Genomic DNA, 25,511 nt, shown 5'->3' with positions numbered 1-25,511 from the left:
CTTGTTGCAAAGGAGGTTAAATAACGCACCAAACTTGTGCTAAATTTCGGTGATGAAAAATTTCATTTTCATTTTGACCTCTGACCTCAAGATATGTGAATGAAAATGGGCTCTATGGGTACCCACGAGTCTCCCCTTATCAGACATGCCCACAGTATGATAATCACATGCAGTTTTGGGGCAAGTCATAGTCAAGTCAGCACACTGACACACTGACAGCTGTTGTTGCCTGTTGGGCTGCAGTTTGCCATGTTATGATTTGAGCATATTTTGTATGCTAAATGCAGTACCTGTGAGGGTTTCTGGACAATATTCGTCATTGTTTTGTGTTGATAATTGATTTCCAATAATAAACATACCTTAGCGTAAAGCAAGCATATTTGTCTACTCCCATGTCGATTAGAGTATTAAATACTTTTTGAACAGATAAAAAATGTGCGATTAATTTGCATTTAATCAAGGACAATTATGCAATTAATCACTGTTAAATATTGTAATCGATTGACAGTCCTAGTGAAATGACATTATCTTTAATCAAATTACTGTATTTATATGTATTAGGACTGTATGACAAGTAGTATTTCTCAACACAGCTGACCTTCCAAGTGTCTGCTCCCAGTCTGAACATCGTGCATCCGATGTGATTCACATTATGCATTATGAATTATGCATGTATGCTTTATTTGCATTCCGTTAATCGATTTCCAATAATAAATGTACATACCTTAGCATAAAGCAAGCATATTTGTCTACTCCCATGTCGATACGAGTATTAAATACTTGACAAATCTCCCTTTAAGGTACATTTTGAACAGTCAAAAAAAAGGTGCAATTAATCACCATTAATCATGGACAATCATGCGATTTATCGCGATTAAATATTTGAATCGATTCACAGCCATAGTTTTAACTATATCTATATTCTGGGTAGTTTATTGTGGTCCTTGGTATTTATATGTAGGCAGGGAATGAAATTAGCACCTGCCACCTGCCAAATACAGGGTAAATGTTGGCTGTGGCAGGTAAAACTTTCAGGTCACCTGCTACCAAGGCAGATAGGTTTTCCTTATATTGAGAAATATTAGTTTTAAAAAGCAAATGCTAAATTAAAAATAGTCAGGGATTAAGGTTACATGATCCATATTTCTACTGTCTGTTACCACTGACTCAATGTTTACTAGGGGTGGATGAAAATATTGAGTATTGCAATATTGTGTTTTGTGATACTGTATTAATTCTCAAAAACTCTGTATTGAATTCTAATTAATAGTTTACATGCAAAGATTAACTCAGGAAATACTTTACTTTATTTGCAGAGATATGCAAATGCAGATCCTACTATAAACGCACTACTATTATGATTGCATAAAAAAAGTTAACTTTTTTATGCTCAGATTTTATGCATATGGCAGTGTTATTTATACTATGACAGTTTTCCTAAAATTCGATTTTTTTTAAATCGCAATATATCGCCTAACTTACAGTATCACAATATATCGCAATATATTGCATCGTAAGCCCTGTATCGTGATACGTATCTTATCACAAGATTCTTGCCAATACACAGCCCTAGAGTTTACGATTCTAAGGCGTTCTACATAGGAAACATGACTGTCATAGTATGAATAACACTGCTATATGCATAAAATCTGAGCATAAAAAAGTTACAATTTTTTATGCAATCAGAATAGTAGGATCTGCATTTGCATATCTTTGCAAATAGAGTAAAGTATTTCCTGAGTTAATCTTTGCATGTAAACTATTAATTATTATTCAATACAGAGTTTTTTGATTGCACGTGGGGCAAATCAGATGTAACATTTGACTCAAACACAAGTTACCTACATAACAAAAATGTATCCAAATAGTTGAAGAGGTTTTTTGAGTAATGACCCCTGGTGACCCAGCAGTACATAAAGTACTTTAATTCTGTCACAGTCAGAGTGTGTGTGTGTGTGTGTGTGTGTGTGTGTGTGTGTGTGCAGACTTGGTGAACATGGGGTTAAGTTTCCCTCCTCTCCTGTGCCGATGAGCGTTGATCCCTCATAATGGGATGTGCCACCGAGTCGCTCTGCTGCTCTAAGCTGCAGCAGGTCAACATATTCACAGAGAGAGAGAGAGAGAGAGAGAGAGAGAGAGAGAGAGAAAGAGAGAGAGAGGCGGGTCTATCTGCAGAGAGAGAGATGAGAGCTGTGGACTCTCAGCGGTCGTGATTTCATCGATGAGGAGCTGACTACTGACCAGCCTCAGACTCACACAGAGACACACAGACAGACAGACATGGTGACACGTGGATATTTGTGTTTGAGAGGAGCCACCCGCGTCCACCGGCTGGATTAACCCGCTCTCTGCGTCGCATGCGTCGGCATCCCGGCTCTCCTTCTCTCTCACTCCGGCGATGCGCTCTTTAAAGGAAACCGAGACATCCGGAAAAACGCATCCATGCGCCAACACGACTAGTTCGCATCCCGACATGCCTCTGACAACACAAAGCCTGTCTTCAAGGAGCTCCCAGCAGCAGCAGAAGAAGAAACCAGCACGCATGCACATCGGCATGGGTGCGTCAACGCGGTTATCTCGCTCTGTGGCGTTCTGGAGCGCGGTTGCTTAGCAATGAGACAATCTGGGATTATTAAGTAAGACTTGTATTATTGATATATAACTCGACAACATGGCTGATCAGAGCAACATCCAGTCCTCCGCCTCCAAGAGCATCCGGCCTTTTAAATCCAGCGAGGAGTACCTGTACGCCATGAAGGAGGATCTGGCGGAGTGGTTGAACACCCTGTATGATCTGGATGTGATCGCAGACTCCTTCATGGACGGGCTAGGTTCCGGCTGTGCTCTCTGTCGCCATGCCAACAACGTGAACCGCGCCGCGCAGGACTTCCAGCTGGAGCACCCGGAGGCTGCGAGCTCCATGAAGATGCCGTCCAAAGATGTCGTCTTCCAGTCTCGCAATGTGGTGCCCGGCTCTTTCCTGGCGCGGGATAACGTGTCCAACTTCATCAGCTGGTGCCGGCAGGAGCTGTGGATTAAAGACGTGCTCATGTTCGAGACCAACGACCTGGTGGAGAGGTGCAACGAGAAGAACTTCGTGCTGTGTCTGCTGGAGGTGGCGCGACGCGGCTCCAAGTTTGGCATGTTGGCGCCCATGTTGATCCAGCTGGAGGAGGAGATCGAGGAGGAGATCCGGGACCAGGAGAGCTCGAGGATCGATGATGATGCTGGGGAGTCGGTGGTGGAGCAGCAGCCGCAGCAGCAGAAGAGTCCAGCACCCAGCAGACTGTGCTTCAGCCGGCAGAAGGAGAGCAGCAGCAGCCAGCAGCAGAGTAGTGTGGAGGATGATGAAGAGGAGCCGGAGCCAGAGCCCTTCGTCTGGCCGCAGAAGAGGGTGTTATGTGACATGCGAAATCTGGATGAATTGGTGAGTTGAATAAAAACCTCTGTATGTTAGTACCCTGATTTAGTTACCCTCCATAAAATGTGTCACAACTGCATTATGATGATTCATGCAAGTCATCATAGACAGTGTAATGATCTCACAGCCCAATCCTCACACACTTGAGTCATCACTACTCATAACTCATAAATACCCTGATTTAAAGGGGCTGTTTGTAACTTTCAGAATTGCTTGTTGACAGCGACACCTGTGGCCGTTAAGTCAACGAAATTCAACATCCGGCTCGAGCTTGTGCTCGCTCTACATAGACATGAACGAGCATCGCTCAAAACAGTGAGGCGACGCACGTCAGCTAAAACCACAATATCACTCTATATTTCACCTGCTTGGCAGTAAGGTTAGCTGACCAGACGAAGGTCTCTCCATGAATCACTGCTGATCCTAGTGTTGGCTTTTCCTGCTTCAGCTGAAGCAGTAGGAGAAACGTTGTCGATGATAACGTAACTCGTTGCGGAGCCCCGTCACTTCACAAGACACGGAAAACTGTCCACTGTACATTCACTAGATATTCTCAGCGCTAAACTATCTCTTCTGCAGTGTGTAGTGTGCGCGCATGCACGTGTAGAGGTGGAGCGAGACAGCAAGAACGCGCCCGGTGTGTGAGTGAAGGCAAGCAGGGAGAGGAGCAGAGACTCCGGCCACACGCGAGCGCGCACATGCAAGCGCCATATGCGAGCGCGCATGGGATCCCGACCCAGTCGATTTATACGTGTAAGAAGTTACAAACAGTCCCTTTAATTACCCTCCATAAAATGTGTCACTTCTGCATTATGACTCATGCAAGTCATCACAGACAGTGTAATAATCTCACAGCTCAATTCTCACACACTTGAATCATCACTACTCATCATAACTCATAAGTGTGAAATACAGTAGAAATCCAGGGTTTTCCCCCTCTGGGCTGGCTCAGAAGTGAATATCATCAGTGTGTTTGCTAAACAGTATGAAGCAGCTGATATTATCTCCAACAGTAAAACACAGAAAAGTGTCAAAAGTGAAGCACCCTCTCGGAAAATATCATGTCAGTGCTATGAAGAAGCCAGGCGCCTTGTGGTGGTGGTGTGGGTGTGTGCATCCTGACTTTGTTTTGAACTGTGCAGTTAAATTCCTGCTCACCTGTAGGGTCAGTGGGTGTTTGACAACCAAATTCTTGCTTTCTCTGGAAGGTCAGAGGTCAACTCGGGGACATTTCACCTGCATTCTTGCAGAGAAACGTCATCCCTGCCTCTACGGTGTTGACGATAACCTTGAGCCTCTTTCATTTAGCTTGTGCATCAAGAAAAATCAATGCAATATCCTGCAGGAGAGGAAGATTCTTTATCATCCTCTACCAACGCTACTAAAAATGTCAGTATTTCCTGTCCTGTGGGGTTGAACTGGCTGACCTTTGCCAGGGCCTCCTTGACACGAGCACATTACAGAGGCAAAGGTCTTGTTGGGGCAAAGCTAATGAGCAGACAGACAGACAGACCAGCAGGAACACGTGCATGGGGTGGGAGTGTGAGTGGGGGAGAGAAGTTGATATTTTCGTGTTGATGAAGAGAACAATGTCCGTCTTTGGCACCAAAGACATGAGGGACAGCAGAGAGGGGAGGAGGGGAGACAGTCACACTCATGCTGGTCAGGCAGCAGAGCAGCAGAGCGGCACCAGTGTGACCTCCACAGACAGAAATAGGAGAGCATGTGGAGGAGGATGTGCGCTGTTCACATCCAGACTGTCTGAGTCGGCACACTCTCGCTCGTATGACTAGAGCGTTACTGAGGATTAAACAAGCCGGGGACAAAACGATCACAGGAAAGCTACACAGAGTATGTCTGTCTTTTCCTTTACTGTCATCCGCACTGACACATCCCTCAGCAGTCGGACGGTGACCGACAGACACATTTGGGAAGTGGCATCCCCAGTCATCTCTTCTTCCACCCTCCCTGTCAACATTAGAAAACTGCTTGCATGCAAGCTACACAGAACAACAGCCCACATCAGCAACATGAGGCTCTTCAAACGAGAAACCACTGTGGTGCCAAGATGAGAGGCTTCAGTATTAAAATAGCACAGTACTATCTTGTCTAATGGCTTCGGCATTTCGTATTTTGAGGCCCAGAAATGTGTGGAAGTATGTAGCATTTTACCAGGAAACAATCAAAATTAAATTCACATTTTTCTTTAAATATTTTGATCAATATCTGCTCAATCAGCTACCTGCTCAGCTCTCGCTGCGAGGCATTAGGCCTCTCTGTCCTCCTTAACATCAGTCACAAGTTTATCCTGCAGAATACATTTCTTTGTATTTCTGTCTTAACAAGAGATTAGTGTCTCGTTATTACTGGATCGCTAGTAGACATGAGTATCTGACAGGGAGGGAGGGGAAGAGAGTTAACGTGCTTAGTTTCACTGCTCCACAGCTGTGACATCGGACTGTGTGTCCGCTGCTTTCAGCCAAGTCACGACTCTCCTGCATCATCCAAGATGGATTGGATGTCACAGGATGGTTTGGCTCTTTTGCTTTCATCTTTATATACTAATTTTCCTCTGTAAATGAGCTACTATTCATAACTTCATTTTGAATCAGATTTTTAAAAAGCATACATGATGCATGAACTGCCTCCCTATTCGTATCCTATTGATGAAATGTCATCAATTAATTACCAGGCCATTAACACCCACAGAGACGTCATGCACAGCAGCCTCGGATGCTTGTGCAAACTGAAACGCTACGAATGTTCAGCTTCCATTTAGTTCTCATGTTATCTTTACAAAAACCCTGATTGTGAGCCCGCAGATGGTGGGGGAAAACATCTACAGTACCATCATTGTTTGTACGTGAACCCAGGATGATGTTGTTACATGTGTGCGCCACCATGATGCCCTAATCCAGTGGTTTCCAACTATTTCCTTAAAAGACCCCTTTTCTATCATTGAGTAGATTGATGACCCCTGACTAAGGGATATATTTTATGTATATTTCACATTATGTTCAACGTAGAATCACTGTTTAACTGTGATAACTGCAGGAAGTTTGGATTTTGAGCAGATTATTTCCTGTGAATATTGCATCAGAGATGAGTTTTCCTGTTGCTTCTAGGAACTTTTAACACAATTCTCTGTATTATGTGTTTTTGGGGGAATTTTTAACAATCGAAGATACTTAATAGGCTTCTTTTTTGACAAATTGAATTCGGTGTTCTCCCTGACGCGTGTCCTTATCCTGTTTACATGTTAACTAACAATCTAAGCTTTAAAAATAACAATTTCATTTAGTTCTCTTCAAATACATGAATGAAATGCTGAGATATAAGCCAACTGTATATTTAAAAAAAAAAAAGGTTTTCAATCAAGAAGTCCTCGCGACTCCCCGTGAAGTTTTGGTGACCCCCAGATTGGGAACCTGTGCTCTAATCCAATTAAATCTCAAGCAGAAAACGTGAACTGTACAGTGTTTGCATGACCACCAAGTATTTTAAGAGACATGTATACAGGACCATGTTTATGCATTATTCAGTTATAAAAAAGAATCACATTTCAAGACCAACTTTAAACTCTGGTGTACTATCTTTAAAAAGTTTGCCGTTCTTGTGCAGCTCACAGCGTCTCAATGAGGTTTGTTGGCAGCTGTATATTCTTCTATACGTTGTGCAGTGTTTGGATGATCAAACTAATCTTCTTGTTGAGCTCAACAAGACAATACAAGTGTAGTGATAATAGGATTACAGGTCATTATTCTAATGAGTGTATAGTTACAGTCTGCATACAGATAGACAGCAGGATTATTTTAAGTAGTCCCTTTAAGGACATCTGGCTATTCAATATTCACACTAAAAATACATATTGTTGGTTATGATTTGTTCTCATTGCAGTCTGCTGATGAAACAGTAAAGTGACTCAGTAAACTTGTGACTCTTAATGCAAACAGTTGACGTGTCACATGGACTAACTGCTGGATACAATAGGTATTTAAACTTTAGGAAGCTGTAGTCTATCCTGGTTACAACACGCCTTTATGTAAACACTCGCCTCCACTGATCTGGTTATTACTCATATCTCTGCGGGACGGTTTTCCACTCTAAAGTTGGGGAAGTGACCGGCGTCTCATTTCCTTCGTCATAAATTGAGTCAGTGATAAATGTTCCTGTTTCCCACTCCTGGAGATGTTTTTTCTTTTTTTCTCAGTAGTGGTGCAGACAGCAGCTGGATCACACTGACACATAAATCTATTATTATATAATATATATCCATATTATCCTTTGCATTAGGGGATTTTCTTTCATATCACCACTAAATAGGGATTATGACTTCGATTGGATCTGTATTTTCCTATACGCTGCGAGCAGCCTAATGTAAAGAAACACGGTCACCTACCTTAAAAGAAATGACCTTTTTGTATATTTTCTAGGTCTTGCAATTAGGCCTTGAGCTATGCAAAGTGACATACATGTGATCATTTGAATTAGAGCCCTTAATGCACACTCTAATTGTCCATATGTTTGCTGCATGCATAGGCATCTATACAGTACAATATTTGAGCTTCTAAACAACAGTCCATTGGAGCTTCCCTCATTGGCATCTTTCCTTCTTCTTGCTCAGTCATATAAACTGGTTCATGTATTTTTGTCACCCCAGGCTTCAACATTCAGCCCTTGTTTGGTTCATATATGATGTGCGGACCCTCGTTCCCATCCCCCACCCCCGTCTCCGCTTTAGAGATGATGAAGCAAAGAGCAAAACAGTATGTCTTGTCGGTGGCATGTGAATAGACTGTTGACAGCGAGGCAATCAAAGGCTGACGTCTCAATCAAAGACGTTGGATGGAGACACCGGCACAGCAGAAAGGGGAATGGGTAATAAAGAGAGGTATTATGGCCGTGTGGACAGTCTGCTCCATTAACCTTATGGTCCAATTCATGCATTCAGGGAATAGGAAAAAGGGGGAGTAGACAACAGATAGTGTGCCTAGAGTGACTTCACTGTACACTCTGTTAAACCTGACTGGAGTGGATGTTACTCTGGTGAGGGAGAGCTACAGTAGAGAGGGGAGCGAGAGTGAAAGAGAAAAGTAGGTCATCATGCTCTGCATTGGGTCACACTCGTACGCTTTGCTGAGAGAGCGTGGCATCCTTCGCTGTTTCTCCCTCCTGTGTCGCATGCACTCGTGTTTTTAGGGGTTTAATATTTGAAGTTGTTTTTTTTAACCCTCTAGATTTTATTTAGTAAGAGCACACACCAGATTTCACTCCTCCTCCTCCTCCTGCTCTTCCTCCTCCTCCTCGCTGTTTTCCATGCAGCATGGTGCATGCTGAAACTGCTGATTCTGCACTCTGCCTGCACATACAGCGGGATGCCGTTATTGCATTTGCGTTTGATGCGCTCCCCTGATTGTTTACATGATTATCATTTAATTGGGTGTTTATCTAAATAGAGTTTTTTGTCTGTGTGAGCAGTCGGGCTATTGTCTGCAGCCTCCTCCTCATGCTGGTCTCAGGTGGAGACTGTCAGGATTGAGAAGTGCCGGGTGTTTCTTGAGCCTCATCAAACCGAACCGACAAATGACTTTAGATGCTGGCCTGATATTTAACTTCCTGCGCCGGCTGGGTGATTACACCGCTGTCTGACTGGAGCCTTGCAGCACTTGATGTCCATTAGATTGATATATCCTCCCAGCACCCCAATGGGCAGTTTGTCATGTGGCCAGAAGACAGGGCATTGATTTCCAGTTTCCTTGAAACGGATGAGGCCTGCCCTGGAGCCTGCGTGATTACATTTTTCACCCTGATCAAACACACAACACAGATTACAGAATATATAAAGGCATGTTGTTATTTTTGCCACAGATAAACAGATGAAGGAATAGTTTGACATCTGTTCTTATTCGCTTTCTTGTGTCTGCATGGTAAATAGGCTGTAGATTTGCTGGCAGGCAGATTTTTGGACAGATCAAGGCTAACTGTCCCCTCTGTTTCCAGTCTTTGTGCTAAGCTAAGCCAACTGGCTGCTGACTATCCTTATATCTAATGGACAGATGCAAAAGTGGTATCGATCTTTCTCAGCCAGGAAGAAAGCAAGCATATTTTCAAAAATGTTGAACTATCGCTGTGATGCATTTTTTGTTTGTTATATAATTCAGTTTACCAGCATTTACTGACACACCTGATCCTGAGGCGTTTATGTTTTTCTCTCTCGTCTCTGCTGGTTTAGCCTGTTGAACCAGCGTGCTAACACTCTATAAATGCATGTATGTTCATGATCTCCAGTCTGTCCCTGCAGGCTACAACATAATCAGCATTAATCAGTCATTTGTAACCTCCCTTTACCCCTCGGGTTGTTTAAAGAGATCATATGTGCGAAGGAGGTTGTTTCGTTGTTTATGAGATGTTGTCCTCGGAGGAGTCGTTTATGCAGGCTGTCAGAACAGTGGGTTAATAGGAGGATAGAGTCTGATATGTAGCTGCGTTCACAGGCTTTAGGAATGCTTACTGTGGGTGGTGAAGCAATAACCCCTCAAGCTCCAAAAAACTCTCCCTCCTACCAAGCAGACGCCCGCAGTGTGTTCTCTTCTCTCTGTTCTTATCTGATGGGGATGTTGCTTTATCTTGGGAAGTTTCCAGTCATGACAGGAGATCCTCGGGGGTAACAAGATAAGCTAAGAGATGTCATTTTTATTTTTTTTTTACTTGAAAGAGCTGTACATGCTGTGCCACCTTTTAATCCTCCCCAATTTCCTTTACCTGTTGAAAAGGCCGTGTATAAACCCTCCAATCTGCAGTTGCCTCTCAGGAAGTCAAATCCCGGAAACACCCGCGTGTAAATTCCTGCAGAGGGAGTTTGTTGTAAAGTTCTTTTTATTGTTGTAGTTTTGCAATAATTATCCTTCGCTGAGTAATCATAAAAGGAGCCAGCTACAGCAGGCTGGAGCACACCTATGTTTGATGACTGGAGTAAACTGTGTGGTAGCACGTTGTTTGTTGACTCAGGAGGAGAACAGACTAATATTCAAATGGATGTTTGGCCTCTCAGAGTACATTTAAAAAAAAAAATGTGGATCCCAGTCTGAAAACATGAACCACAAAACCAGAACTATATCACATAATAACAACCTTTAAATTCAAACCATACAACAGCAAATTGTACTTATTAGAGTAGAACAATATTGGCATCCTTGACCATTCCTTTGCTATGATACCATCATGTTACGCTACCGTAGTGTAGCATGTTAGTCCACATTTCATATCAGTAAATGGGGAATTAAACCTAAACATCTTTATCTCCCCCTCCCATTTCCTCTCCTCATCCCCCGGGGTTGGCTCAGCCCTCAGTTTCGTCCACGAATGGCCCTTCAGATGTTTGCAGGTCAGGAAGGAAAGGAATGAAGAGGTTGTTGATTCACACTGAGCAGATATGATGCGATCTGAGCCGTGGAATCATTAAAGGAATATGTACTGTAACGTTATATGTCCTTTACATTAAACCCAGCTGCTCAATCCGAAGGGAACGTCGCAGCAGTCTCTTGATAATGGAAGTGTTTCTCTCTCTGTCTCTGCTCAAAACATCTCTGCATTCCTATCTTAAGATAGATACAGCAGATTCTCAGAATAGGGGCGTGCTGTCGATTGTTCAGTCCTTTCTCTTCCTTTTCTCAAACATCTGCAGCTCTTGCAGAAAGCATCCCTTATCATGTGACTATCATGCATCCATAATTCATCTTTCAGTTTTTTCGCAGCGCTCCAGCTCCACTTCCGCATGTTTTCCTGCGTGACCTCGTCCCCCTCCTCCCCTTCTGTCCCATTCTGCTGTGTTTTGGTTTCAGTGTGTCTGAGTGAACCATTGTTGACACGGTGAAGACATGGGAAGTGCACACATTTCATGTCAGAGGCTCCACAGAGTAAATATTTCAGATGCCAGGGCTGCTATTGATTAGGTTATTATTAAAACCGTTCACGGCTCAGTGTTTGGTATGAGACACACAGTGTGTGTGTGTGCGAGTCCTTCACCTTCCCTCTGGAGGAAAAAGCATGACCTCAGCTGAACAGCTCCGGGGAGGTTTTGGAAGCGAGAGAAAGGCTTTACTATAGCAAGAATGAAAAAAAAAGAAAAGAGTACAGTTAAAAAGGGAAGAGTAAGGCTATGTGTGTGTGTGTCTGTTGCCATGGCAATCTTTCCATTAAGTCACTGGCCGGGGTTTTTCCGAATCAGGGCTCGTCCACCTACTGACAGAATGAAAGACGGAGTGACAGAGCGGAGGGAAAAAAAGAGAGGGAGCGAGCAGATGTAAGCAAAACAAAGGAAGCAAAGGCAAATGTAGGGCCGGTCAACGAGTGCACGGGCTAAGAGTAATGATAGACAACAAAGCAGACGAGAGAGACAAGATAGAAGCAGGTGAGAGGCAGGTGAGGGGTAGCGCTGATCCCACCCTCTTTAATCAGCGTGGGGAGAGAATGAGGGGTGCTGTTGCAAGAAAATAACAAGGTGCCTTCTTAATCTTCTGAATGCAGGGTGTTATAGGCCACACACACACTGCATGTGAGCCATATCCCTGTACACAGCATGAAAGCTACCGTAAACAGCCAAAGGGTGGGAGCTCACAACCTGACATTTTCCCTCTAACACGTCACTTAAATATCAATAAAGTACTCTCCTGCCCTCAGTAATGGCTGCCCCTGTATGCACAATTATGGAGCAGTTACTCCTCTTCTCTTCCTCCTTTCTGTCCACTTTGCTGCTCTCTACTTTCTCTCCTCCCTCCTGGTTGTGCATACGCCTTTGTCTGAGAGAGACGCCAAGAAAAACATCAAAGTTTGTCCAATCCTGCGCGAGCCCAGGCCCTGTGCAGCACAGGCGGATCTCGCTCCACCCTGCAGTTGTGTCTGAGCCTAATAAGCACCCCCGACCACAGCAAGGGCATCGGGTCTGACTCTCTACGATTCAAAACGCAGCTGGCAGCGCAGGCCTGCTGACATCATCATCACCACCACTAGTCTGGTTTCTAGGCTCTTTTTCTACCCTCAGTTTTATGATGTCACACACCCAGAAACGTTGTCATGTGACAGGCGGCAGGAGGCAGAGAGGGAGAGTATTCATTAGCATGTCCACATATGTATTTTTGTGCTTTTGTGACAGTTTGCGGTGAACTAAGTTACCAAAATGTTCTGCAGGGATGGGGTGAGGCCTTTTAATGTGGTGAGGGAGCGGGGCGGGGCACCCTGACACCCAGTGGGTGCTCGGAGAGAGAAGTTGGCAGGAAGATGACGCACAAACAATCCACACTCAACACCCTCATACACTCAGTCAGCCAAGACTGCTCATTTCTCACACCGTGAAACGGAGTTGCTGTGCTGTTGACACAAAACGCTCAGAACCAGCGGGTGCAGAAATATGTGACTAAACGTGATCTCATGTGGGGGTCAGGAAGGGATCACCGTCACGTTCCTCTCGGATGTGTGTGTGTCATGTTTGACTGTGGTGGATGTTGAAACTTCTTTTGTTTTGTTCTCCTCAGGTGCGTGAGATCCTGGGCCGGTGTTCCTGTCCAGCTCAGTTTCCTATGATAAAGGTGTCGGAGGGGAAGTACAAAGTTGGAGACTCCAGTGCATTGATCTTTATACGGGTAGGTCCTCACCACCAACAGGAACACAATTATCTGTCACTGTGAGCCACAATGAGACATGTCTTTGTGTTCACTTTCTATGTTTATAGATTAAGGTAGACAGGAAAATAATCACACATTATGTTTTCAGTGAAAACATTGCAATAAAGATGTTTGATCACCTGTATGGAGGCTTTGAATATCAAGCACACAAGTTAATTGCTTTCATTAACGAAATTCCAGTCTTTAAAATATGTTTTTTAATTCAGAACAAATGCAATATTATTAATACAACTTGGCAAACTTTGATTAAACTACTTAACATTGCTCAAGGGTATAAATAATACCAAATGAAAGAATAAAAGTTCCTGCGCACTATCTGTCAGGTCACTTGCACTTAAAGAATAGTTTTAGTTTATTACAATTTGGGTCTAATTTTAGTGGTTTTGACCATCATTCATATCAGTAATTATAATGTTGTACTCGCCATAACCACTCTGGGAACAAAGCATCATCACAACAACGAAGAAAGACGAGTATTGTACAGGTTTAAACTAACCCCCTAAGTTATTTTGAAGACAGAAACAAAAATATTTGGTATAAATGATCCAAGCTGTCTATGATAAACATCCATCACAGTTTACAGATTGACCTAGTTTAATTTTGACAAAAACAAAAATACTCACCCACAGCTATCTTGCTCTAAATTTATTCTACAGGTACACCCTTTGTGGTCAAAATGTTGTCATGTTCATGTCGATTAAAAAACTAATTAGGAATAGATGACAATGTGCTAAAAATCTTTTTCTCCAAATATTGTTACTCAGCACAGGCCAAAAACTGTTGTCTGGTGCTCTCACTTTTGATTTTACCTCCAGATGAAGTGGTTTATTCGACCAAACAGTCTGATTTATCTGATCATATTACCAGATCGCTGATAGACATGACAGCCAAAACGACAAAAACGTAGGCCAAAGTTGTAATAAACCTGAATTATCCTTAAAGTCATTTTTACACCACTATACATGTTCAGCTGAATATATAGAAGCTACTTTGGCACAGGAGACTGGGAGGCCTGCAGTAATGCATGGAACCATACGGTGTTGGCATATGGCATCATATGTTGTTTCAAGGAGAGCAGGGTTACGTACACTGTGGCAGCAACAGATAAACCACTCAGCTGCTTGGCTGCATCAAACCGTATGTAACAGTAACAGCCCCTTTTATATACAGCGTATGTAACAGCATTGTGATTCCTCTCTCTCTCATACGAGTGTTTACTAACTGGCCCACTCCCAGGACTGTACTTTTTTCCACTGAGACACAATTAGAGCTTTAGGTCACTTCCTGAGTTGGCTCTTATCTCGGCTGTAGCCTGTTTCTGCTGGACTGTTTGTCTCAGTTTCAGTGTAAGAGCCGCCACTGAACCCACATCAGGCCTCACAGGACCCGGCAGGAAGGCTGCTGGGTACCAGGGATCGATTTGGTCTCACTTACCTAAAATGAACCCCAGCCAGATTAATGTGACTTAATGACTCGCTGGATGGTTTTCCGAGTTGTATGCAACATTATAGCTCTGTAATGTCAATATTTCTTCACTTTTAGCGGCACCACTTTTTCCAGACAGGGAAATGTGATATACACTATGTGAAGCAATGTTTGGCACACCCCTAATAGCATTTTCTACATTATTTAAAGGTGCCATGTGTTCTGAATTCAGTAGGACTAACTGTAAGGGACTGTGTAAAATTTTTGAATAGTTGAATCTTGTATTTCACATTTTAGAAATGCAAGACCATCCCCAGCGTAATTAATATTTTCTTTGGACTTTCTATAACACGGACAAATCGTTTCACCACAAATAACTAAAAGAGGCAAAGCATAAATAATTTAAGATGGTGTTATCTGTAAAACGTATAATTTAACATATATTAATGGAATAATAATTCTCACAATAGCCACTAATGCACACAATAGCAGTGGATTTAGCAATTTCCAAATTTATGGCAAACATAACAAAATGATTTCTCTATTTTTCAAAGAATGTATAATAGGTAATAATAATTCAGCTTTCTGTTATGATGCAGACCGAAGTGGTCGTCTGTGATAAATAAAGTCCTGAAACAGAGACATGATTGTTCTACTCTGCATTTTCATTTCATGTCATAAACGCACAATTACGAGCGCTAAGGCGCACTAAAGCCGTCATTAGCGGCTAATCCTGCGAGGGAAGGCTGAAGTATAAATTTGGGATGAGGAAAAAAAATAACAGACCTCCCTCCCTTCAGCAAAATTAAAAATACATAACCTCTCCTCCCTACTAATAATTTTCCTACGGTCCCTGAGATGGATTGTGAAGTGTTTGATCTCATGTTTTCCTGTTGGAACAGACATTTTAATGGGATAGACGTATTTAAACATGCCTGTTTGCAGTGTGTGTGTGTGTCTAGGAGCGTTTGATTTGTCAGATTAGCTCTCTTCACACTGTCTCCGCCCTCTCCTGACTCCTCACTGGGAATGACGGCGATCACACATATGCCCGAGCAGCTACGAGTGCGGCCAGCACACTTCCCTTATTCTTCTGAGGGGAGGAAGCAGGCAGCCGCTTTGACAGCCAACAAACCCCTATTCAGCCACCAAAGCTCTGACAAGGGTCTCGGGCTGAACGAGGGGATGAAGCGGAGAAAGCTAATGGGCGAAAGGGCCATATGAACAGAGAGGGGAGTTAATAAGGCGTCTTTGTCCCTGGGGAGGTCGCACCCTAGAGGGAGGAGGAGATGCCTTCAGTCGTGGGGCACAACAGCTGAAATGAACCATGAGCTTGATTTTTTTGAGCTCACCAGCAAGATTTAAGAAGAAATTGGCTCAACACGCCCCCGCAATGATGACAAGACGTCTCTCTGTTCACTGTTGCCATAGAAACAGGGATTGGGTCTCTCTGCACTGTAGACTGTGATACCCCTTCAGTGGTTGGGAAATTAGGCAGCTAAGCCACAGATCTAAAGTGGAACATGGTCCCAAATCGTCTACTTAGCCTCAACACACTCCTCGGCAGTGCTGCAGCGTTACGTATAAAATATGAAAGGCATAATGAGCTTGTTGGATATGGAAACAAGTGCAATAAAACAAAGATTTAAAGCATTTTAAGACCCTTGATAATTCTCTTTATAGTCATGCAATTGTCCCACTCCAGTTACACAAAGATGTTTGTTTATTTGGATTCTCAGTACCATCGTGACAGCTACTCCTCCTCCACAGGGAGCAATAACAAATTCATTGAATAGATGTATGACGCCATGTCTGTATATGTCACAACAACACCTCGCACACATTATAGATTACTGTACACTATGCAAAGACTAAAATAAGTGATCACAGAGAGAAGTGACAGCAGTTCTTTTCTGTAAACTGCTTGCACAAAGCAAAAGTTTGTCTGCTGCTTTGTTGAAAAAGGTTTATTCCTCCTGTTAATTGTACATCAGTGATGATAAAAATATTTAAGCTGCAATGATTATTCGATTAGTTGTTATCTATTAAATTAGTTGCCAACTATTTTGATAATCGATTAATTGGTTTGAGTCACTTTTTAAGAAACAAAAGTAAAAATTGTAGCTTCTGAATATTTTCTGGTTCCTCTATGACAGTAAACTGAATATCTTTGAGTTGTGGACAAATCAAGACATCTGAGGACGTCATCTTGGGATTTGGGAAACACTGATCGACATTTTTTTCCATTTTCTGACATTTTATAGACCAAACAACTAATCGATTAATTGACAAAATAATCGTTAATTGCAGCCTTAAAAAATATGATTTGAAACTCGTGCAGCGTTGCTTTTCACTGCTGGCACATGGTGATGGTCACACAGCATCACACAAACAGTAAACCTGTTACTGACATAAGGCCAGAGCAGAGGAGAGTAAGCAGTTTAGCAGATCAGCTGTTTTGACGGATTTGATGTAATAGGGGAGAAAGGCCAACGAAAGGACTTGGCGGGGATTGTGTTGGAAAGAAGGTGCGGGTCAGACTGTTGTGGCCTCTCTCAGGGACCTGGAGATGAGGCGCTGTGCCGCGTGTGATTTGATGGAAATAAACTCTGTGCCAGCCCACGCAGATCTGCCATTATTGGTTTGCCTTGGCTGCCATCTGAGACACGGGTACAACCTTTAAAACATGTGTCTGGCAGACCCTGTTACACAACCGTAGGCAGGGGGACGCATCCACGGGGCTCTCACATCAGGCAAACTGTGTTGCCTCAGTGAAAGGCAGCTTCTGCCTGGAGGCAGCAAGGCTCTTCAGTCTGATCTTGTGGATGTGTGTGCTTCAAAGAGCAGAGGAGAGTAGGAAGTGACATATCCACCAACCCCCCCTCTGTCATGGCTATCCAGTCCCCCCCCCCCCTTCTCCTCCTCGCTGCTTCTCTCCACGGCAACTGGAGTCTCAGCTGAGGAGCAGAGAGGACAGCAGGGGTGAGTTGTTGTTACCATGCTAATTCACCCCGCTCCCCTCTGAAAACACGGGGAAGCCAGCTGAGAGGCATGAGAGAGGCCAAAAAAAAGGAGTTTCTTTCACAGCACTTTGGCTCTTTCTTATGCTACCGTACTAGTTGGCATGGCGATGAACGGCCCTCATAATGGCAGCAGCTGGGGTTGATGTGGGAGAAAGAGGAGGTGAGGGGGAGGGAGAAGCAGGGGCACAGGCAGGGGTGCATCTACATGTTACGTAACACCGAAGACCGGCCGGCCTTCAGCAAACTGCCCCACTTGTGGAATTTGCATATCTATTGACTTGTGCAGCGTGTGTGGTAGTGCTGTATATCAAAAGGTTTTTATTTGTGCATGAATGTGTGTATGTTGCTCTCCGTTTATCTATTGAAGCCTTGTTTTCTCTTTTCCTCCCCTCAGGTCCTTCGTACCCATGTGATGGTGCGTGTTGGAGGGGGCTGGGACACATTAGAGCACTATTTGGACAAGCATGACCCGTGTCGCTGCGCTGCTTTCGGTGAGGTCACTTCCTGTTGCCCGGCAGCCCCTTACAAAACAGCTTAATTGTTGTGTCTCCGTGTTGCATAATTCATAATGCATTTAAGATCATAAACAATAAAAAGTGATTCACATCGGATGCACTATGTTCAGACTGGGAGCAGACACTGGGAAGGTCAGCTATGTTGAGAAATACTGCTTGTCATACAGTCCTAATAACTATAAATACGGTAATTTGATTATAGATAATGTCATTTCACTAGGAATGTCAATCGATTAAAATATTTAATTGTGACTAATCGATTGTCCATGATTAATCGCGATTAACATTTTTTATCTGTTCAAAAAGTCGTTTAATACTCATATCAACATGGGAGTAGACAAATATGCTTGCCTTATGCAAACATATGTATATATTTATTATTGGAAATCAATTAACAACACAAAACAATGACAAATATTGTCCAGAAACCCTCACAGGTACTGCATTTAGCATACAAAATAGGCTCAAATCATAACATGGCAAACTGCAGCCCAACAGGCAACAACAGCTGTCATTGTGTCAGTGTGCTGACTTGACTATGACTTGCCCCAAACAGCATGTGATTATCATAAAGTGGGCATGTCTGTAAAGGGGAGACTCGTGGGTACCCATAGAACCCATTTTCATTCACATATCTTGAGGTCAGAGGTCAAGGGACCCTTTTGAAAATGGCTATGCCAGTTTTTCCCCACCAAAATTTAGAGTAAGTTTGGAGCGTTATTTAGCCTCCTTCACATTGAGCTGGTATGACTTGGTCGACACCAATGGATTCCTTAGGATCTAGTTTTATGATATCTTAAAGAAATTAGTGTTAAACTAAACTAAAATTAGTGGCGTTAAAACAAATTTGAGTTAACGCCTTATTATTGCGTTAACTTTGCTTTTGTCGACTGATTCGACATTGTTACACTGCCCAGCAACAATCACTCACCCTGCTTCATACTGAGCCCTGACCAAAATTACTTCCAGCCAGGAAATTTAGGTCTGCAAAATGATGCAAGTTTGTAATGGAAAATGTGAAGTCACCCTGACTCCGTAATTCCTCTCCTGCTACCTTATCCCACAACACATCTGTGCAGCAACACAAAGACTTTTTTTTGCTTATATAAATCCTAACCATTCAACGTTTACACTCACTTTGATTAGCAGCACAGAGCACAGTGATACATGCCTGTGCTGGGTGAGACCACCCCTCCTTATCTGCTGCTGAAGTGATGATGTCAAGGGCCGAGCCTCTGACTCTGGACAGCTGACACTTGCTGAAACACACAAATCATAATTGGTGCTACATTTCTAACCACAAGCGGCCATGTTGAAAATCATAGAGTATTATCTGATTACAGACATATGCCTGTTGTGTTCTATAAATGTTCTCCCTAAATGGTGGGATCATCTCTCTAGTCGGCTCGTATCACAAGTAAGGTCCTATCTATCTCTGGCTCAGGGAAGCATGTTATCTGCTGCTGCTATCTAAGAGCTTGATGACATTGATGTGGTTAGCTATGATATATTTCTGGACCTCTAAATCACTTGTATCCTTGTTGATTGTACAGGCTTTAACACTTGTTATCCATGTGTCTCCATAGCCCACCGCTACCACCAGGCTAAAGCCAGCGGCCAAGGTCAGGGCGGCCATAGCAAGTCCTCGAGCGCCCACTCCTCCCGCTCCACCAGCCCAGGCCCACACTGGCGAAACGATGGCATTGCACCTTACAAACCACCTGACAGGCGCTCCTTGGAGCCCCCCTCCGCTCCGTGTGCCTCCTCTTCCTCCTCCACGCGGTCCGGCCGCTCTCAGAACCCCTCCGCCCCCACCGAGCTGGACTCCGGTGCAGCACGCAATCTGCTCCCGCGGCCGCCACGAGACCGCTCAGAACCCCGCCACTTTAATCCTCTCAGGTGAGAGTGTGTACGTCTGCGCGAGTGTGCGGATCAGTGTGTTTACCTTGATAAGAAATTAATCCCTCACAAGTAGCCTGGAAGGTCACACTCAGTGTTTGCCGGTTGCTCTTTTGTACCCACAGATGACCCGGCAGACAGAAAGGCACACACACACACACACACTCACACAGAAAGAACTGGGAATATACACAACAAAAACACATGCCAGAAAGCCACAGATTAGACCAGAGCAGATTTATCTAATCTCAGGTGACATTGCCCAGATAAACCCGTCTCACGCAGCCACCCTACAGCACTCACTAGAGACTACAAGATGGACACCAAAACATACTCAGCTCTCTTTTCCCCCACTCTTCTCTCTTCTACTTTCATCCAGTTAATGAGACTATCGACTGCCTAAAGATGTCTGTGATTCTGTGCGAGCTGTTGCCTAAGCCTTTCTTCTCTTGCCATGGCAAACAGATGGTCTGAATTAGTATGAAGCCAGTGACAAATGAAACCACACATCAGTTTTTCTCTTTGTGATATACTTCTGAAGCAGCGTCCATGCTGATGGCATCAGAGCCAGAGTTGTGGCATGTTAAGGCCACTATAAGTGTCTCTTTCTGTGGGATATAAAGACAATAACATCTGCTTATGTTCTTCATGAAGCTAGTGAAAGGTTATGTTGGTCACATACCTTCCCTATATGTCAGAGAGTGAAGGCGCCATTGTTTAACACAATTTGGAGCTGAATGGTGGTTTACTTTGGCCTCTATCCAAATGTGTGGCTCATTTCTGTATTGAGCGACGGCTCAGACCAGACGTCAGGGCAACAGCTCATACGAATTAACCCTGTGTGGGTGGGGCATCCTGTTTCAAGTGCGCCAGACTAGATGAAGACTAATCTGACAACTATCCCCAGACAACTGTTCACAGCTAACTAGGGAAGTAGGTCAACAGGTGGGCTCCATGCAGGAGAGGTAGCACGCCTGAATATATTCAAATCTAATTGTAGAATGTAGATAACTGTAGAAGTCCGGTGTAAAAAACACTAATTAAAGGCACAACCTAAATGAAAACAGACAGGTCTTTTAATGCATAGACTCTAGACAACAATTTAATACACTGTTTTATGACTCTAAAAGTTTCAGCTACAGCAGAAATATTTGTACATCTTAGGGTAAAAGCAGTGGGCAACATCCGTAAAATGAAGCCAATGTGGAAGTGCCTTAAACCTGCATTCTTTCTAATAGCCAACAGGGGGCGACTCCTCTGGTTGCAAAAAGAAGTCTGATTGTATAGAAGTCTATGAGAAAATTACTCAGATTTATTACCTCAGTAAACATTGTAAACATGAGTTTATGGTCTCAATCGCTAGTTTCAAGTCTTCTTCAATACAGCATGATGTTCATTTAATAAATTATGGTCCCATTTAGAGTCAAATAGATCATAAAGCAGGGGATGCTTTAGGGCGTGGCTACCTTGTGATTGACAGGTCGCTACCATGGCGTCGTCCGGTCTGGGAGAATTTAGAATTCTTAGAATTTTAACCCTTTCACAGTGTGTTTTCAGTTTATGAAAGATAAATATAAACGTTTTGGTCGCCTGAAAATGTCTTATTCAGCGTTCAGTTGTGCTTAGCTCCAACCTCTCGTGTCAATTCTGGTTGCAAACATGGCGACGTCAAAAATGCCAAACTCGAGGCTTCAAAAAGGCAGTCCACAAATCAATGGGTGACGTCACGGCGACTACGTCCACTTCTTATATACAGTATATGGGCAAATATAATATACTCTATACAGGCAAATATGCTCTATCATGATAAGTTGAGAAACAGACCAAATGCTATTTTCACACCTAGATAAAGGATTATATGTGTGAGTACATCCCAGATATTCATAGTCAAACAAATAAGACACCCTCTACTGGGTATTCAAATGTCTAATTTATAATACATACTTTATTGATCTATGCTCATCAAATCTATCTAGATTTGTTCTTCCTGTAAGTGAAGCAGGAGCTGATTATACAGTTGAACCTGATGGTGCGTGACAGTGGAGTGTCTGGTTGAGAAGGGGCAATGATATGTGTTGGGTTAGAAAATCTCCATAATGTTTGTAGTATTATTATGAATATAAATTACTCTTTGTGTCTCTCTACATTGTAGGAATAAGGACACAAAGTTGCCAGTGACAAGACGTCTATCTGGAGACAGTGACTCCTCTACAACCTCCTCTAAGGGAGGAGGAGGAGGAGGAGGAGGAGGAGGGGGACGTCTTTCTCTGGGTGGTGCCTCACGGCGCTCTGGTGATGAGGTAGTCCTGATGGTCAATCGCAAGGAGGGGAAGCATGTGATTGAGAGGCCCGGAGCTGGAGATAAGACCCCATCCCTGCGTCCCTCACTGCCCCGCGCACGCAGCCAGTCTCGGGAACGTGCCGCTCTCGCTCCAATACTGAAACCGAACCCGCCACAAGGATCCGCCGATGGATCGCGAACATCCCGTACAGAGAGAGGCCGCTCCCTCGGAAACGAGGGCACGAGGAGGCTCCATGCTTCGCGTTCCCAGAGCCAGACTAAGTTAACTAGCCGTACTCGGTCCGGTGACGCCAGCCCTGGACCCGCTTCCTGCTACAGAGACCCTCAGCCCCCACCCCCAGACAGACGAGACGACCTTCGTGCAAAACAACTGCCCCCAGCCTCTCCCAGAATAGGTGGTGGGTTCACCAAGAGGTCGTCCTCGTGCTCTAACTCACCTGTTAAAGGGGTCCAGAACAACAACAGCAGCCCCAGCAAAAAGATTATAACTACCCCCAGACCTCCCGCCCCTCGCTCACCCTCCCTAGGAAAAGGCAGACTTCTGCCGCCAGTCGGAGGTCGACGTTCGCCTCACTCAACTCCCCGCAACTCTCACCATCACGCCGCCCGCTCCCCTCGGACGTCACAGGGCCCTCGCTCTGCTGGGCGAGGCCACCATAGGAACTGGTCTGGCCTGGAGCGCCAGCAGCCCGAGGAGGAAGGACCGGGCCTCGGCTTCCAGATGCTGCCAACGCTAGACCCTGAGAAGGAGCAGGACCTATATCGCAGCTTTGAGGCTGAGTTTCTGGCCAATACCCAGAATGCTAGAGGAGTGTCTTGTAGAGTGCCAGGAGGAGCGACGCTGCAGGGAGCTGGGACACATCCAGTGCCAGCTGATCCTAACGTCACTGACTCTGCCTACTCCTCCTCTAACTCCTCCACCTCCTCCCTGAATGTGGGAGCAAAGATAGGAGCTCTGCCTGACCTCAGGGAATCCAAGAGAACTAATCCCCGTCACTTCCCACTGGAGGACCCCTTAAATTTACTTTATGGACACAATTCTGGAGGACCACACAACTTTGGTCAAGGAGAGCCTGAGCACTGGGGGGAGCGTGGAGGGGGTCTCAAGAAGCTCCCAGCCATCTGTAGCTCCATCGAGGAGAGGGTACCTCCATCTTCTCTGCCTGGTCTTGTAGACACAGATAGACTGATGAATCAGGTCCCCTCACAGCCTGCGTTCCCCTGTAGGAATATGAATGGAGACCATGGAGGTTGTCCTCCCACAGGGGGCCTTACAGGTCAGCAGGATCAGCTCGGCTGGGGCACAGGGCCTGAAGGAGATGTTCCTCTGGAGAATCACCAGCCTAACTTACCTTACGACCTAGAAAACGATGACGGCAGCGATGACCTCCCGCCCCCAGAGGCTTGTCCGTCACCCGTACCCCTTCCCCCCTCTGAGGACTGCTCTTTCCAGGATTCTTCGAGTGAAACCTCCTCCATGTGCTTCAGCCTGAGCGAATCACGCTCTGAAACGCCCCCACCGACTTCGCCCCTGGCCAACGGGGACACTAACGGAGAAGGGCCGCAGACTAAGAAAGGGCAAAAGAAGACAGACAGCGTTGCCCCTGTCTCTAAGCACAAACTGAGAGGCAAGATGAGGCCTCGCACTGACAACAGGCCAGAAAACAGCCCCTCACGTATCCCCACTCCGGTCAGCTACAGAGATCTACAGGCTCACGATACGTTTTCCCCGAACCACACCCCACCGATGTCCCCTCAGAGCTCGCGCTCTACCGGTCGTCCACCCACATGCAAGGGCCTGCACCAGGCCTTCACCGATATGATCCATCCTCAACCACGTTGCCCAGCCATGGGCAACAAAGATTGCTCCTACCCTGGACAGTCAGGGAGCCTGGACACTGAAGCTTGGATGTAGCACAGATGACACCGGGGGTTGTTGTCATGAACTTTGACTACTGCGTAAAAAGAGTTGAGATTGGGCTATAGACTGTTTTCATTGCATGTCTAACACTCCTTCTTTTTCACTTAGTTTCTCCCCTGCAGGGGGCTCACGTTGCTTTTATGTTGCACTCAAGCCAAATTATTTATTACCAAAGGAATGGTCTTTAATATTACTTTTACTGTAATTTTAATGTGTGCATGGGGATGCTTTTGCCAATCATAAGGTGTTTTTTTTTTGTGTGAAATTCTCATGGTTGATACAGAGAGATCGAGAGAGAGCATATGTGCTGCCATGTGCCCCGCTGAGGGGCATGATGAAGTGCCAGGGATTTAAAGCTGCAACTCTATAAACAGTGTAAACACTAAACCTTTAGTCAGATGGATTGGCTCCCTCTTGTGGTTTGCCACAGCATCTCTGCTTGCCTTGTTAGTCAAAGTACTGGTATGATGACTGTGATATGTTCAGTCTCTCCACATTAGTGGTCTTCATATATACTCACATTTACAATATACTAATAGGTAACATAGACAAAGGTTCCCACATCATTCCTCTGACTTTATGGACACTACATGCACTACCAATCTCTGTACAGTTGTATGCTGTTATTAATGTCACCTCTTCACAACAACTGATGTAGTCGAGATAGTTTTTAAATGCTTAATGTGTTACAGGTTTTAAAGATTATGTTTAATGCAGTAAAACATTTGAACTTTATTTGTACTTTTAAGTGGATTAATGGTAAAAAAAATAAAAAATACAAGGAGGTTGTGTCATTGCCACTGAAACAGAAATGTTGGGAGCTCCTCCTCTGACCAAACTGTACTCTGGAATACAACACTACACATATATACAAAAGTCATAGGTTAGGAGAATGAATGTGTAAATACATGTTGATGTGCTCACTAACAGACGTGGGTATTTTGTATATAAAAGGCATTGAATAATATACAGATTAATGTACATATTCACTGTAATCAGTTCTGTGCTGCCTTAGCTATGCAATGTTGGTGTTGGTGAAATGCCTTGACGATTCCCTTTGCCTTAAAAATGTATTAGCAGGTTAGTTTTTGAATGTTTTTGCTCACTAAGATCTATTCGGTAACACTACATTGCCATCATTAACTGTTTATGATAATAGAAATTGGAGAGTTTAAGTGTGGAAATAAGTAAGGAATATTGCCAATTTTAATCTTACATTATAATTGATGTAGGTGTACAATTCAAGATAAAGATGTATAATTTATTGCCTCTGAATCCTATTAGTTGTTTTGAAATACAAGAAGCCAGATAACCTACTTAGCAAC

At 44.1% G+C, this 25,511-nt stretch overlaps 1 protein-coding gene across 1 annotated transcript in view; it reads left to right on the top strand.

Moving 5' to 3' along the window:
• Window positions 1–1,927: 1,927 nt before the first annotated feature.
• The window catches only part of gas2l1 (growth arrest-specific 2 like 1), a 24,917-nt gene continuing 1,333 nt past the window's right edge, over window positions 1,928–25,511 (top strand). Inside the window, exons 1-5 of the mRNA XM_074637955.1 lie at window positions 1,928–3,427; window positions 12,952–13,059; window positions 17,944–18,040; window positions 19,651–19,963; window positions 22,116–25,511. The exon at window positions 22,116–25,511 is cut by the window's right edge and continues 1,333 nt beyond it. Coding sequence (XP_074494056.1) covers window positions 2,672–3,427; window positions 12,952–13,059; window positions 17,944–18,040; window positions 19,651–19,963; window positions 22,116–24,180 — 3,339 coding nt within the window. The 5' untranslated portion in view covers window positions 1,928–2,671 and the 3' untranslated portion in view covers window positions 24,181–25,511. The remainder of the gene's footprint in view (window positions 3,428–12,951; window positions 13,060–17,943; window positions 18,041–19,650; window positions 19,964–22,115) is intronic.

Source organism: Sebastes fasciatus, chromosome 6, assembly GCF_043250625.1.
Source record: "Sebastes fasciatus isolate fSebFas1 chromosome 6, fSebFas1.pri, whole genome shotgun sequence".
NCBI lineage: Eukaryota > Metazoa > Chordata > Actinopteri > Perciformes > Sebastidae > Sebastes > Sebastes fasciatus.
Note: the sequence above shows the minus strand (reverse complement) of the source record. Positions and strands in the feature narration are given on the sequence as shown.